This window comes from Ipomoea triloba, chromosome 15 (genome assembly GCF_003576645.1).
Source record: "Ipomoea triloba cultivar NCNSP0323 chromosome 15, ASM357664v1".
Taxonomy (NCBI): Eukaryota; Viridiplantae; Streptophyta; class Magnoliopsida; order Solanales; family Convolvulaceae; genus Ipomoea; species Ipomoea triloba.
In genome coordinates this window covers 23,903,528-23,920,443 of record NC_044930.1, presented here as the reverse complement: position 1 = coordinate 23,920,443, position 16,916 = coordinate 23,903,528, and the positions used below count along the sequence as shown (strand labels likewise).

General features: G+C 34.8%; 3 protein-coding genes across 3 annotated transcripts in view; 1 reads left to right on the top strand and 2 right to left on the bottom strand.

Annotated features, from left to right (window-relative positions):
- Positions 1-2,290, bottom strand: part of LOC116006480 (ELF3-like protein 2) — a 5,809-nt gene extending 3,519 nt beyond the window's left edge. The window contains exons 1-3 of the mRNA XM_031246875.1: positions 1,999-2,290; positions 1,651-1,849; positions 194-975 (exon numbers count right to left, since the gene is read on the bottom strand). Of these exons, the coding sequence (XP_031102735.1) occupies positions 194-975; positions 1,651-1,791 (923 nt within the window). The 5' untranslated portion in view covers positions 1,792-1,849; positions 1,999-2,290. The remainder of the gene's footprint in view (positions 1-193; positions 976-1,650; positions 1,850-1,998) is intronic.
- Positions 2,291-8,348: 6,058 nt separating this feature from the next.
- Positions 8,349-12,480, bottom strand: LOC116005901. Its single transcript, XM_031246135.1, has 6 exons — positions 12,349-12,480; positions 11,994-12,082; positions 11,288-11,456; positions 10,605-10,823; positions 9,574-9,720; positions 8,349-8,729 (listed from the first exon to the last, which is right to left on the bottom strand). The coding sequence occupies exons 1-6, from the start codon at positions 12,478-12,480 to the stop codon at positions 8,349-8,351; spliced, it is 1,137 nt and encodes a 378-aa protein (XP_031101995.1).
- Positions 12,481-13,731: 1,251 nt separating this feature from the next.
- LOC116006482 (glycosyltransferase BC10-like) lies at positions 13,732-16,689 on the top strand. The gene is made up of 3 exons (XM_031246878.1): positions 13,732-13,936; positions 14,265-14,796; positions 15,825-16,689. The coding sequence occupies exons 2-3, from the start codon at positions 14,296-14,298 to the stop codon at positions 16,461-16,463; spliced, it is 1,140 nt and encodes a 379-aa protein (XP_031102738.1). The 5' UTR covers positions 13,732-13,936; positions 14,265-14,295; the 3' UTR covers positions 16,464-16,689.
- Positions 16,690-16,916: the final 227 nt, after the last annotated feature.

Genomic DNA, 16,916 nt, shown 5'->3' with positions numbered 1-16,916 from the left:
GGGGGGGGGGGGGGGGGGGGGGGGGGGGGGGGGGGATCACTTCAAGGACACAATCGGGAAAGTAATAGGGTGACATCTAATATAAGCTCACTAGGGCAAAAGAATATCCGCATCCTATGTATGTAATTAAGATGAAATCATGTTTGTTGCCTTGAAAACGCAGCAAATTAAATAGCCCAATAGATCGACTTACTGTATGATAGACTTTCTGGCTTTCCAAAAATGATTTTTGCCGATTAATCCAACAATATCATCAGGAATTATGGCCACTCCAGATATACAACCGACCATGGAAGTCTCAGATGAGTCTTCACCGGGGCAAACATTTCCTGTTCGGAGCGATTTATATCCCTTGTCTTTCTGAGATTCTGTATCACTAACCATATTAATAGTAATCATCTGTTCTTCTGTTAGAAAATCCCTCATTAGGATAGAAGAATTTCCATCCTCCACATCCCTAATTATGGTAGCATCACCATTAAAGCTGCCAACATGAGAATCATCCATGTTTTCTGGCTGTAAGTTTATGCCACTCTTATCTAAAGGGCCGCTCAGATCATATTCCAAGAGAACATCAGTTTGTTTCGAAGGATGCACTGGCTTATCTGTGGCTGTAGCACTCAAGGCAGCTTTAACGGGTTGTCCTCTGATTGCCACAACTTGTTTTGGGCTCTTATGTTGTCTTGTGTTTATTCCAATATTGAGCTTTGAACCTTTATTAGGGCAAACTGAACCAGCCGGACTCGATGGAGCAAGTTTTTCCCAATCTGATTTACTATAAAATTTCCCCGGACCTTGATCTGTACTAGAGTTAACAATGATGCAAACTCTTGAATCATCTCCAACCGCTTTCTTTCTAGATTCAAACTGTGTCAGCTGAGTAGAATCAGAACAGCAAGCATGTAACTTCTCAGCTGAGGTTCTCGGTGAAGGCAAATGCAATGGAAACAGCATACTCCTTTCATGTCCATTACCCTACAGAAATAAATTGCCCAGCAAAGTCAGTAAATTCACATAAACAATGAAATGTGCAAAAATAAACAAGAGTCTACCATACGTCCATAACATCAAAAACATAGTAAGGGCAACCCAGCCAAGTTGGTCAGGCTGTAGGCTTGGTAACCACAAGGTTATAAGTCTATTGGCCTTCTTAGTTTGAGCCTATCTGCTATGGACAACCTAGGTTGGTTTACCCCCTTGTGCTCCTTTGCTGGCTAGGATTTTAAGGCAGGGTTTTTACATTGTCACACCTTGGGATAGTTGCTGCAGGTTTCCTTGTTACTCAAAAACATACATATTAACAAAGTACACTCGCAAAACAAGAGTCTACCCATAAGTCCATAACATCAAAAACATATTAAGGGCAACCCAACCAAGTTGGTCAAGTTGTTGGCTTGGTAACCACATGGTTACAAGTTTATTAACCTTCTTGGTTTGAGTTTGTCAGTTATGGACAACCTAAGTTCATTTACGCGATCCTTTGCCGGCTAAGATTTCAAGACAGGGTTTGTAGTGGTTGCAAGTTTACTTGTCACTCAAAAACATATTAACATAGTACACTCACAAAACAAGAATCTACCATATACAGATAGATATATATATATACTGTAGACATGCAACCAAAAGGTGTTAGAAGAATTCAAAATTTACCTGAGGAGGAATCAAATTGGGGTTGAAACGCTGAGAAGGGATGCTAAGCTGCTCATAGAGGGCCATCTTGTTCCTTGGAGGAGCCCTTGGTCCTCCCTTCTCAGTATCATTCACATGAAGCCTTGGGAACATTGGTCCCATGACTTTCTCATCAGCTTCAACACCCTCTCTCTATCTCTATCTCTATCTCTATCTATCCCTATAACAAACAAAACTAACTATTAGCTAAACTTACCAGAAATTCTTATCAATCCAAACTTAAAATATTCAAAACAGCACACATCAAAACCCAAATCAAAATTCACAAGTAAAACCCCAAAATCGATTCCTTCACGCAAAAAAACTTACCAGGCAGCACAAAACACGCGAAATTCTTCAAACCCAGAAGCCAAAACTGAATCGTTTAGCAACTAAAATCACAGTAATCCACGCTTCAAGAAAAAGGCTGTAATTTCCTAAGAATATCTAATGGAAAAAGCAGCCAGGAGATTGAGATTTGAAGTGAAGAAAGAGTTCCACGAATGGCAAAACAAAAAAGGTGAGAAAAAAAGTAGTCCATAGTCCGTAGTGATGAAACTACTTCAACCGAATAGCGCCTGTGCGGCTGTGACCTGTGGACAGTGGACCCAGTTTTGGATAGAACTCAAGAACACAAAAAAATTAACTACAATAGTATAGAAGGGCCAATAGAAGAAAGAGACGGCATAAAAAAACTGATTCTAGTGGCGCTACTATGCTTTTTTATATAGGCCCTGTTCGGTAAATAATCAGCTTATCAGTTAATTTTGATTTATTTGACCACTATTAATTGTTTGGTTAATAAGCTTTTTGTTACTCCAAAATGCTAAAATTGTAAAGGCTACTCAAAGCAGCCTTTTCAATTAACTTTTTGAGAAAAGAAATTACACCAAACAGCTAGGGATGTCAATTGGGCCCTAAACCAACGGGCTAGCCCAATAAACCTTGAAAATTATAGGGTTAAGACCGATAAAATCAACCCAATAAAATATCGAGCTAAATGGACTGGTCCTAAAAAGTTATCGAATTGAGTCGAGTTAGCCCGACGAGCTATCGGACCAAACCATTGGATTATGTCATATATATATATATATATATATATAGTGTCTACAGTACACACATATATATGTACAGTACACACACATACTATATATATATACTTATATACTCCATATTAAATATGTATAATTGTATAATTTGACAAACTTAATGATTGAAATTACAGTTGAAAGATTTGATGACATGAACTTTATTCTACGGAGTATTATAATGGCTGGATTCAAAATATATATATATATTTTGTTCAAGCTCGAATAAATTTCAATATGTATAATTTTATCAACATTATCCCATTCTGACATGATAGGTAATATATATATATATATATATATATATATATATATAATTATATATTAAATATGTATAATTGTAAATATATACACACACAGAGTGTGTGTGTGTATGTATGTATGTATATATATATATATATATATATATATATATATATATAAACATTAAACATAATTTTATCAACATTCTTCCATTCTGACATGGTAGGTAATTTTTTTTTAACTCATCCCGCTCCACCAATTGTGGTCCATTTGGATACCCACTCTTATTTTTCAATTTTTGTTTAGTGATTCAACCCGCTGGATTAGCCCAGCAGCCCGCAATTTAGGTTTAGGGCCAACCCAACCCAAAAAGAAAAAAATGAAAAACCATTTAGCCCAAGCCGATAAGCCCAACAACCCTGCAGGGCTGGTTCAAAATCCAGCGAGTTGGCCCAATTGACATCCCTACAAACAGCTATCGGCTAACAGCTAATTTATCAAACAACTTTCTACAATCAGCTAATATTATCAACAAATCATACCTTCTAACCCAAACAACCAACCCAATCAGCCAACAGCCATTTATCAAACAGAGTCATTATCTTCTTGTTAATTTTTCTGCAAGTTGGATTTTAGCTTTTTATTAATGGTAAATAGTTAAACTTTTGAATTAAGGTCCGTTTGGAAAGCATGAAAATAACTTCTGAAAAATGTTTTCTGGAAAATGAGTCACGGAAAATAGTTTCATTTCCAGTGTTTGGATGTATTATGGAAAATTGTCCTAGTGTGTTTGGTTCATTTTCTGAAAAATAGAGAATTGTATAATTAAACATTTAATTGTTTTATTTAAAATATAAAAAATTATAATAGTTATTAAAATAATGTGATTTAATAAAAAATAGAATTTATAAAAAAAATTTAAAAAATAAATGAAATAAGAAAAAATGTAGTAAAGGTTTTCGGCGGTTTTCCCATCTCCTTGGTCCATGGTCATGGGTGATATGGCTTGGTTTTGGTCGAAAATATGCGAAACAGCTATTCTGGCGATTCCGTAAAATGACTTACGGAAAAAAATTCCGTAAGTCATTTTCCGGAAAAATGAACTGATTTTCATTGGTCAACGGAAAACATTTCCGTTGACCACATTTTCCGGACGTTGCCAAACACATAAAACTCGAAAAACATTTTCCGGATGTCATTTTACGGGTTACCAAACACACCCTAAATACTTTAACTAATCATTTTGATGCATCTAAACTTATTAATTAGGTAATCATATTGATTATATCAGTTACATTATTTTTTAAAATTATATTTTTTTATTTAAACTTTCTATCTATCGCCACCTTATTGTTATCGTCATCATGTTCACCACCACATTCCTCAAAGGAAGGCGGTCATTGCTTTCTTAAAATGTAAAGAAGGAAATGCGATAATCGCCTTCTTCGACTAAAGAAGGTTGTTAATAATCAAATGATCATGTAAATACAAATGATATTACATTATTATAATTTTAGTGGTAACATGTTAGTTATAAATAACATGGTTTAAAACTTTAAATGGGTAAATTTACTGAATTTGAAAACTTAATTAGAATTTGTTAAAGTTTGATGGATTATTTTTTGTGAAAAGTTAAAGATTCTATTTAACAAGTGAAAAAAAGAATTATTATGGAGAAATTTTGACCTTTTTTTTTTTATTATATTAAAGTACTCCGTAATAAAATAGGCACATGACCCCTAGACCCTAGTAGATTTAAACAAGATTTGGTTGCACTTTTTGTTGCCGTACGCAAGCAAAACAAACAAATAAATAAAAAATTGTTCACATGACGTTTGGTTGGGAAGAGAGAATTAGGGGAGAAAAGAATTGTAATTCGGTGGAATTGCAATTCAATAAATAAAGTAGGAATTGCAATTACAGTGTTTGGTATGCAGGAATAGAAGTACAGAGAATTGAAAGGTAAGAAACGACAAAATGACTAAAATGCCCTTGTGTTGTAATAGATGTTGTAGTTATAGTAGTAGAGTAATAATAATAATAATAATATAATAAAATTATAATAATAATATAATAATAAAATTATAATAATAATAACAATAATAATAATAATAATTCTTTCAAAATAATAATAATTCTTTCAAATTTATTAAAAAAAAAAACAAAGAGTATGTGAGGAGGGGCAAAATTGTCTTTACACTAACAAAATTGCCCCTCCTCTCCATTGAATTGCAATTCATCATTTGGAGGGAATTGCAATTCCCTCCAACCAAACAATGTAGTTTGGAAATTCATTGAATTGCAATTCAATGAATTCCAATTCCCCCCAAACTACACCCAACCAAACACCCCCTCAGTGATCCAACTCCCATCTTAGAGTATTTAGAAATTTAATTTAAAATAATTAACGTGCTTAATCAGTCCTATTTATAAAAATTAAATTTTTGTACAAATTAAATGATGAATCATCACAAATTGTTATTTTCTTAAACTTACGTACCACCTTTGACTATACCAACTTTTTTAGGTTACACTTGTTTGAAACCCTCCGTGAGACGGATCGTGTCGAATCAAGTCAATATGTAAATATAATATTTAAAATAGCAAATGTAATATTAAATTATAAATAAAATATTTATTAATTATAAGGGAAAACATAATACTTTTGAGGGTAAATATAATATTTTTATATTTTGATGTAAAACTATTATTTTTTTCATCAAAAGTATTATATTTTTCTTTTTAAGTAATGGTGCACTTATAAAAGAAAATGTAATACTTTTATGAAAAATGTAATACGTTTACATATCAAAAGTATTACATTTTTCTATATAAATAATAAATATGTTATTCCTGATTTGATATTACATTTGCTAGTATAAATATTATATTTCATTTTGGTCCGACCCATCTCACGGTCAAAGATCCGTGAAATGGTCTCACACAAGTTTTTGTCACTTTTTTATGCTAACCTTGTTGGTGTTAAACACAAATTTGTCTGTTTTTTTAATGACCTTTTATCTCCTCATTTATTACCAAAATGGTCCCTCGACTATTGCGAAATTACCAATTTAGTCCTCAACAATTTTTCGTGATCAATTAAGTCCTTCGACTTTAAAAAATTTAACCAATTTGGTCCTCCGTTTATTTTTCCGTTAAACATCTGTTAAATCAGGACCAAATTGGTAATTTTGCTATAGTCAAGGGGCCAAATTGGTAATTAATTTTTGGGATAAACTACAAATAAGTCATCGTACTATTTGGAAACAAGCAATTAGGTCATCCAACTCAAATAACCCCCAAATAAACCATCGAACTCAAAAAAATAAAGTAATTGAGCCACTAAAACCGAAAAAAAAAAAAGAGCAATTAACCCATTTTTAAAATTTTCGTCGACAAATTCTGGCACCGACAACCGGCGGTGACCAAGGTCTGGTTGTCTTCTCCTGGAGAAGGAGACCAGAAATGGTCGCCTTCCCGGCGAGGGCGGCCATTTTTGGTTGCCCTCGCCGAAAATGGCGACCGAGTCACCGCCGGTTGCCGGAAATGGTCGCCGGTGCTGGAATTTGTTGCCGGAAATTTTAAAAATGGGTTAGTTACTCTTTTTTTGGGGTTCAGTGGCTCAATTGATTTATTTTTCTGAATTCGATGCCTTATTTGGGGGTTATTTGAGTTGGATGGCCTAATTGCTTGTTCTCAAATAGAACAATGGCTTATTTGTAGTGTATCCCTTGATTTTTTACTGAAATGGTCCCTTGACTATAGCAAAATTACCAATTTGGCCCTTATTTAACGGATGTTAACGGCAAAATAAACGGAGGACTAAATTTGTTAAATTTTTCAAAGTCGAGGGACTTAATTGGGCACGAAAAATTGTCGAGGACTAAATTGGTAATTTCGTAATAGTCGAGTGATCATTTTGGTAATAAACTCTAATATTTATGTGAATTGTATTTAGTACTCATAAGTTTTGGTGCATGTTTTAATTCATCTTGGTTTGTTTATGTTGTATATGCCAATTATTTAAAGACCATACCTAAATAACTTATTGTTTCAACTATGTTAATGGCAACCAAAGACCTTGTGGTTTAGTGACACTCGGTTTACACTCCCATGTGGAAGGGAGTGGTTCAAGCCTTAGTGGAGGCGCCTTGTGCTTCAGTACTTTGAGAAAGTAGCTATGAACAGATACTACATTGTAACAGAATCAATAGTACTCAAAAAAAAAAAGAAAAAAAAACTATGTTAGGGGCATGATACATTCCATTTTAGTCCCTCCATAGCTCAAAACTTAATTAAGGATCTTTAAACGCTCATGTCATGTGATGTGTCTCTACGGGTTAATAGGCTATCAAATGCTTGTATATTGATGCCTATAAGATTACAACAAGGGCAAATTCATACATTTTTTACAACAGAGCCAAATTTATACCTCACTTTTCTGGTCTTAGGTAAGATTCGAACCATGCACCTTGCAACTACTAGCAGAACAAAGTTTATAAACTTTATTTTGCGTTAGGTGACTAGTTGAGATTTACCCTTTGGAGAATTAAGTAACATTTATCCTCATATGTATATAGTGACAAGTTTAATATGAGAAAATAAATTCCACTAAAATATTTGTTATTGTCATTCTTTCCGCTTCTCATTGTTTTGATGGTGTGTGGCCGGTTATTGTTGAAAATAATATTATAAGTTGTTCTTTACTCATTTTGATACATGAACTTAAGTAGGGTCTTAAAACAATTTTAATTGGGTGTAACCGTGTAAGTGAATTTAAAATTTCTAAGTAAGAAAACTAATTTCATATATTTACATACTTAAAAACGGATAATGTATAAATGATAAATTGCTTTTATAAGTGTACCGTGGAGGCGTGAATGGGAAAATGTTAGTCCAATATTGAACAATTATGTATATATAGACTAGTTTATAAGAAATTGTATATTGTTAACAAAATCTTTTTTAAAGGTGTAATGCTTGTATAGTTTAATTTCTCATTATTGAACATATAATATAAACATAAATGTGCAATCCCAACTATCAACTTAGGTTTTTAGTTGAGATGATGCTTCAATTTGGTATCAGAGCCATGTGCAATCTAACTATCAGTTTAAACTTTTAGTTGAGATGAATCACATGCTTCAATTCTCATTAATGTTATATCCAACATAATAAAATGTAATGTTACAATAACCGCAATTGAATTGAACAAACATATATTATGCTGTAAATCATTAGCATAAAACATACATGATTTCATGTAAGTATTAATATTCTCCCTTCGTGATTCTATAATGCAAGAAGGATTCTTATTTCTAGGAAACATGGTACATTCTTTCAACAATGTTAAGGGCATAATTTATTTCTTCCGGGACCTCCAAAGTAAAATTCGGGATCATCACTATAATCGTTAAGATAAAAGATACCATAGCATCTATACTCGTCGGTGTAGGGATAAACCCAGCTCGGAGGAACAAACTCCATTGAATTCCCAAGAATTCTCATTCTTTTGACGTACCCAGACGTCCCATATATGATGTCTGGAAAGCGCCCACTTCCCATTGCTGTTGTTGTGTGTGGTTGTCGATTGCCTAAATAGCTACTGTAAACCTCACCACCCCACTGAACTGTCTTGGCACGATATTTTAAATCCTTGAAGAGCTCTGAGGGCCAATACCCAATAATTGTTTCTCCGTATTGCACCCACCAATTACTTGTAAATGGATCCTAGTGTTTAAGAAAATGGTTAGAGAACGTATTTTTGAGCTTGAGGGTAAAGCTAAGTAAAATTATTATTTTTAATCGATTTTTTTTTTCACTTTTGGTCCTTCAACTATTGTATATCATTCTCACTTAGTCTGTAACTATTAGCTTTTCCACATCGATGCATAATTATTTACTTAATTCCTACCATATTTGGTCATTTCACTCAATTTATTGATAACCTTAGTCAGACATCTATTCAATTTCTAAGAGCAACCATATTAGTGATTTTTGTTCAATTTTTGAGGAATTATTAGCTTATTTAGAGGAGAGAGAGGGAGGAGCAAGAATGCTTGGGACTGCCTGCAAGAGATGGTTTTTTTGTGGAGCTTGCAGGAGAGAGAAAAGGGAGAAGAGAGGCACACCCGCGTGCGTAATCTGCTTTGTGGAGCTCGCAGGAGAGAGAAAAGGGAGAAGAGAGGCACAACCGCGTGCGTGATCTGCACAAACAGCGCCCAGCTGGGCGTGTACAGTGCACGCGTCCGTTGCTTAGGTTTATTTTTTCCTTCTCCTCTCTCCCTCATCTTTATCCTAATTGGCACCTAAAAAATCAATACTATTGACTATTGAGGATGCCCTACCATATACCATTTCAAATAACTCACATGCTAGTGATTTAGGAGATTTTAGTTAAGATTGGCTGAAAGATTGGTCAAAAGATCAAATATGACTGGAATTTAATAGTCATGCATTATTATTATTTTATTTTAAATGATAGTCAAGAAATAAATGTAAAATATTTATAATAATCAATGAATCAAAAGTGAGAAAATAAACACTTTTCAAGAGATATATTTTGATTTCTGACCTGATGGATGTATATAGAAATTTCATGGGGTAGGCCATCTGGGGATGAGATGGGATGGATAGCTGCACCAAGTGCAATCTCATGACTAGTTTGAACAAAACCAGGGCAGGTGAGATCAAAGCAGCCTGTATGATTTGAACCATCAACCTATGACACAAAAATTCCCCCCAAAAACAAAACAAAACAAAACAAAATCCTTAGTGAAATATAGTCCTCAAATTAAATAAATTAATTACTGAAATAATGAACTAATAAGACATATTGCTAATATCTTTTAGACGTATGTTAAGCCTAGGTGTTTTGATTGGTTGACTCTCTAGTTAGGCCATCCTCAATAGTGGTAGGTTGATTTTTGAGAAGTTTTTACACGTGTAATTAGGAAAGAAAAAATGAGAGAGGAAGAAAAAAAAAATAAAACAAAATAAAATCTGAAACAAAACAAAAAAAAATTAAAAAAAAATTAAAACACGAAGTGCTTAACGTGCCCACGCGCCCAGCGGCGGGCGCGCAGATTGCGCACAACGCGCGGATGTTTTTGTTCTGTTGTTCTCCATTGCGGGCCCCAGAATTCCAACCAAAAACCTTGTTTACTACAACGATCTCATCTCTCCTCTCTCTATTAACTCTCTCCTCCACATCATTCCCATCTCCTCAAAAACTGGTCCAAAAATGACTATTGGGGAAGGCTTTAGAGAATTCCTTGATTTGATAACCAACCAATTAAAGTACTTATTAAACAATGTTTATTTTTGGGCAACTCCAATCGAGTTGGTTAGATTGTTGACTTGGTAACCATAATGTTCTAAGTTAAACTCCCAGTGGGAGTAGCCTATTAGTTTTCTTAGTTTGAGCCGATCAGTTATGGACAACCTAGATTTGTTAATCTTCTTATGGTCCTTTGCCAGCTAGAATCACAAGGCAGTTTTTACTCTATGCACACACTCAGATAGTGATTGCCGATTCTCTCATCACCCAAAAAAATATTTATCTATTTAATTTAAAAATAATCTCGAATTGTTTTATTTATGTACCGTCCAATAAGTGAAATATCTGGTTTGCCTGTCTCCATATACACTAGGGTTCACAGCCCACCCGGACTGAATTTCTTCATAGGCATTATAAGGCCCACCACCAGAGAGAGTAACCTGAGAAGTGCTATATTCATCATCTGACTGAACATGGGGATTATGAACCCTAATGTCTCCCTTGGCTCCCAAGTAGCTGAACCCTTCTGTGTGCAATATAGCCAACTATAACATAATTCGTAGGAAAAATAATTAGAAGAAGAACCAAAAAAGAATTTTTGTCACTTTTGATTTGGGTAGCATTTCATTATTAGTCTACGCCTATGAAAATTGTCACTATAGATGTGACTTTTATTTTTTTTAAAAAAATTATTTTTGGTCCTTTCAATCTCACCGCATTTGTCACATGATTTGTGAAGGACTAAAGTTATAGTAAAAAACCTTTAAAATCACACTTTTGACAAAAAAACATGCCATATGAATATACATTTTTGCACATAAACTTTGGTCACTCACAAGTCAGATAAAATCAAATTTTATCAAATTCTTACCGAAACGACCAAAAAGTGCTGGAAAAAGAAGAAGCTAGCTAGTTATATATGCACCTATAGTGACAGTTTTCATAATTGTGCACCAATAGTGAGAATGCCACCAAACTCATGACAGTAATTCAAAAGAAAAATAATTACCGAACGGTTCTGGTGTAAGAGGTATAACTTCCTATCACCATCTGACCCTTTATCACGAAGAAAGATGGAAGGCTTCTTTCTGATTTCTACTCCTTTGTTCTGGTTTCTCACCCCTCTAATGGGAACTGTTCCTCTAGGACAACGTCCACTTCTTTGCCATGTTTGTGTTGTTATAGTGAGAGGAAGGCCTTCTTTCCTTTGTTTGGTGAAGGATGTCCTCCTAGGTTGTTCTGTGGTCTGATGATTATAACTTGGTGTCATCTGCATTAAGAATTAGTCTGTATAACACAAGAAGTATTAAAGCATACATGCCCTGTTTGATAATATAATTAGTTTATCAGTCAATTTTGGTTTATTTGACCACTATTAGTTGTTTAACTTTGTTAAGTGCTTGATTACTTAGCTTTTTGTAACAGCTTATTACTCCAACGGTTAAAATTCAAAACTTTAGATCAATTTTTTGAGAAATTCATTTTGTATGTAATCAACTATCATCTAAGAGTTAATTTACCACATATCTTTCTTTATAATCAGTTAATGCTATCAACTAGTCAAACTCACTAATCCAATCAGATAACAGTTATTTACCAAACTCTCATATATATGTAACATCATATATATATATATATATATATATATATATATATATATATATATATATATATAAAATCAGATGGTCTAATGTGGGAAAACCATCATTAGAAATACCTGAATTTTGTGGTTTCTCAAAGCAGGATGCTTGAATGCTGGCTGCTTGTAGATGTTGATGCATTCTATGATGTCGCCATCTTCACTCTAAACAATCTTTGAAGAAATTAAACAAATATATATGCATACACAGATTCTTTACGGTGTTGATCGATATCGGTGTCAGTAGTATATGATACAATCATGTAAATACTAGCAAATCTACTTGTACCAGGTATACTATTGAACTAGTGTTAATATATATATAGTATCCAACATAACAAAAAATAGTGTATATGATTTTGCCCGATATTATCGATACGGTAAAAAATCACATAAACACACATACTAATAGTAAAATTAGCACGCAATACCTGAATGGTTGTGACAGAATGGTTTGTGTGAAGATTTGAAATGTTGTGACCAAAGATTGGCTTATTTTTCACATTTCCATTGCAAAATGTGGTGATCAGTAACAAGAAAACCACTATTTTGAACACTATCATCCTAGTAATAATGACAAGACAAAACATAATTTGACAACCAACTATCCTTAAATTAAACTAATCAATATTGTTGTTTGTGTTCCTCAAGATGCCTGTGATAAAGAGGGAGTTAATTTATAGACTACTATACATTACCCACTTGAGCTTGACAGAAATGCAGCAACTCTTAGGCTGGAAATTCTTTGCACCCTATGTTTGCATGAATTACCTTACACATCATCCATATGCCATTTCTTATTTGAATAGCATTGAATAGATCAGAGCGCACAAATAATATAATGTACATAAAGCATGTTGCTCTAATTTTAAAGCCAGCATTTCAATTCAATGCACATTTTATCTCTAATAAAACTACTAGCAGAGCAACCAGTTGGTCGGACGATTGATTTGATAACTACAAAGTTTTAATTTCGACTCCTTGTGAGAGTTGTCTATTGGTCTTGGTAGTTTGAGTCAGTCAAGCATGAAATGATTTACTGTTCCTTTACCTACTAGAATAACGATTGCGGGCTTTTCCATATATGATACAATATAATTATTCCCACACTATTTTTTTTGGTGCGTATTATTCCCACACAATAATAATAGCTAATCAATCATTCATGATTTTGGCTAAGGGCATCACCAACATCTATTTTTTTAGGGTTTTTTCCTGACAATTATGTGAGGTGGAGGAGAGAGATAAGAGGAGAGAGAAAAAAATTGAATTTGTAAAAAGATTGATTTTTTTGTGAATCCCGTTAAAAAATGGTATGCAAGACGTATCAACTGGTGCACGTTTAATGCTTCTTCAGAAAAAAAAAAAGATTCTTTTTTGTTTCTTTTAGTGAAGAAAAAAAGAAAAAATAATCTCTATTTCTTTTTCTTTTTCTCCTCTCCCTACAAGGCAAGTCTCCTCTCCCTAAAGGCTTAAAGCACCAAAAAAATAATTAAATATTTAAGAGAAAAACTTCCTTAAATTTTAACATAAAATAATAATAACAACCAACGGTTTTCAATTTCAAAACACAGAGGCCCATAAACTCCACATTCATCACAATCAAGGCAGGTGAGTGGACTTCTGGACTGTACCACTGTGGTCAGTGGACAACCTTTGCGGCATTTTTTCAAGAATTTATATGGTTTCTGTCGTTGTTACCCTTTCTTTTTCAAAACACACCTTAAATAAGAAGCCAGGCAATTAAATGGTATTCAAAGCTATTTATGGTACATTTATAACATTCCTATTCTCATTGAGTGCTAATATGTAAACCTTAATAATACACCTTATAAAGAAAGAAAATGCCTTTTCCCTTGGCCCTTGTCACCTCAAGGTGTAATTTCACCATCTCTAACTCCCATGCGGTGGAAAGATCTCTAGGTTGGTGCCACTCAATTATCCTCAACAACTAGCCATCAATAAATTTTCTCATGAAAGATTAAAGAAAGAGAAGCTTCAGCCTTCAATCTCTCCATGGTAAAGCTTGAAACTTTGCTTCATATTTAGAATTTATTGTAAATAGCAATTTGAAGATTCTGGGTTTTGGTTTATGTGATCAAATTAAAGGATTTGAACTTGGGTGTGAAGTGCTGCCATTCAAGATTATTGGTTTTTGTTTTTTTGGTTTTGGGTTTTGGTTTTTGGTTTTGTGACTGGGATCATTTCACTTTTTTTGTGTTGAAAGTTTGGTATTTGAAATTCATGCTGTAATTTCTGGGTTGCTTGTTCTAGAGTAATGATTTTACATGTGCTTTTGATGCAAAAATAGTGCATACCCAGATGAGTATTTATGTTTTTTTGGTAGTTAATTGGATGCAATTCTGAGAATTCTGTGAATGGAGGGAGGTAAAGATCCACCACAAGTGGTTATAAGCAAGGGAGGCCAACCTAGGGTTTTGCCACAGAGACTCTTGCATTTGTTTTTGCTTCTGTGTTTTGGCTTTTCAGTGGTCTGCGTTTATACAATCAAGGGGTTTGGAGCTCTTAGTGTAGTGAATAATACAGTGAAGCCTAGTCTGGAATCCTGCATTCAAACAAGGCCAAATGGTTTGGAGCATTGGATTAAGCCTCCAACCAATTTGACACATTCAATGTCTGATGAAGAGTTGTTTTGGAGGGCATCTTTGGTGCCAAAAATAAAGAAGTACCCCTTCAAAAGGGTTCCCAAGATTGCGTTTATGTTCTTGACGAAAGGGCCATTGCCATTGTCGCCTCTTTGGGAGAGATTCTTCAAGGGGCAACGAGGGCTCTTTTCGATATACATCCATTCCTCGCCATCATTTGAAGCTGATTTCACACCCTCATCGGTTTTCTATGGAAGGCAGATACCTAGTAAGGTACGTTGACAGAGATTGCACACTCAATTGTTATGTTGGTTTTCGTTGTGTATTTGCTTCTATTGTTTGCATAGCAGCTGCTTGTATAGTTGTATGACTTACATAACATTTAATATTATAATCATCTGTTTGACTATACCAACTTTGGAGCACGCAGATATTTATCATGCTAAACTGTTAATTGTCGAAAAGAATTGTAGATCATACAGAGCCTATGTACTCGATTTCTATTTTCATGGAGATGGGATCACAGCTCAATTTTTCTTTTCTTTAAGGAATTAAATAACATAGATTAGGAATATGGTGTCACTATGACCTGCAGAATGAAGTGGGAGGAAAATTTTGGTCAGCATTTAAAGTTTCTCTGTTATTGGATTCTCTAAAGGATTTCTGTCATATGTACCAACCTTTTATACTACTGTTGGATGGCGCCAATCATTCGTACTGTTATTCGGGTGATGAGGGAAACCCTGGGTAAACCTGATTTGTGATCCTAGCTGGCAAAGGAACACTGGGTAAACCTGCTTTGTGACCCTAGCTGGCAAAGGACCACAAATAGGTAAACCAACCTGAGTTGTCTATAGTTACGGGTTATAACTAAGAAGACCAATAGACCGCTCCTAGTAGGAGCCGAACTTGCAACCTTGCGGTTTGCCGAGCCAACACCCTGACCAACTTAGCTAAAGTTGCCCCCTGTTATTTTTTTTTTGTTTGGATGACGAGGAAATTTGCAGCCACTACTCGAGGGTGTGCACTGAGTAAACCTTGCCCGATAACCTTAGCCGGCAGGTAAACTAGCCTTGATTAATCCACTCAAACCAAGAAAAGCCAATAGGCTTATAGGCGGCTCTGACCGTGAGTTGAACTTAAAACCTTGTGGTTACCAAACCAACTGCCCCTATTGTTATTTATTTATGCTAATTCTTCTTGTACGATTATACATTTCTATAATCTTAACCTATTCAGCATTGTTTCACTGAAGTTGCATGAAGAAGTTGTCTAAATCATTTGTTTTCCATCCTCTGTAGGTTACAGAATGGGGGACTATGAGTATCTGTGATGCAGAGAGAAGACTTATAGCCAATGCACTGCTGGATATAAGAAATGAATGGTTTGTTCTACTATCAGAGTCCTGCATTCCTCTGTTCAACTTCACTGTCATCTATGGCTACTTAAGGAGATCAAAACACAGTTTCATTGGTGCATTTGATGACCCGGGGCCATATGGGCGAGGGCGTTACAACCCGAACATGGCACCCGAGGTAAACATTACAGATTGGCGAAAAGGACCACAGTGGTTCGAGATCAACAGGAAGCTCGCCCTCTACATTGTACAAGACACGAAATTGTACCCTAAGTTTGCTGAGTTCTGCAAACCGCATTGCTATGTCGACGAGCACTACTTCCCGACCATGCTAGCCATCCAAGCCGGAAGTGTCTTGGCCAACCGAAGCATCACTTGGGCCGACTGGTCTCGAGGTGGCGCCCACCCTGCCACTTTTGGGAGATCAGACATCACACCGGATTTCGTGAAGAGGATCCTTGAAGGTCATAGCTGCCTGTATAATGGCCACAGTATATCAATCTGTCATCTTTTTGCCAGAAAATTTGCTCCTAGTGCCTTGGAACCTCTCATTTTGTTAGCTTCAGAATACTTAGGTTTTTGATGGATAGGGAAACGGATTTCTTACACACGGGCAATTATACAGTGATTTATCCCTCCACTATCTTGTTGGACCGTTATATGGAGGCAAGGGAATTTCACCTTTTATGGACAAGGGAAAATGATTTTTTAAAAAAGAAAAAAAAAATCATTTTTAGTTTTGACTATTGTAGTATTCCAACATTTAGTCTTATTCTTTTAATTTTACTCTATTATATTGTTAACTTTTATCTGTTTGTCACAATTAGGTTTTAAGTTTAAATTTTGCCATACAACCTTATAGACAATTCTTTTTCCTTTATTTTTTTGGTATGTCCAATTAGCACTTAGTAATGTTTTGCTCATGAGGAGGCATTAGTGACTTAGTGTGAACTCTTTGTTATACTCCGTATTTATTTATTTTTGAGAAATTTTTTTACAATACTTTATAATTAATTCGTGATGTAGTTGATTGATT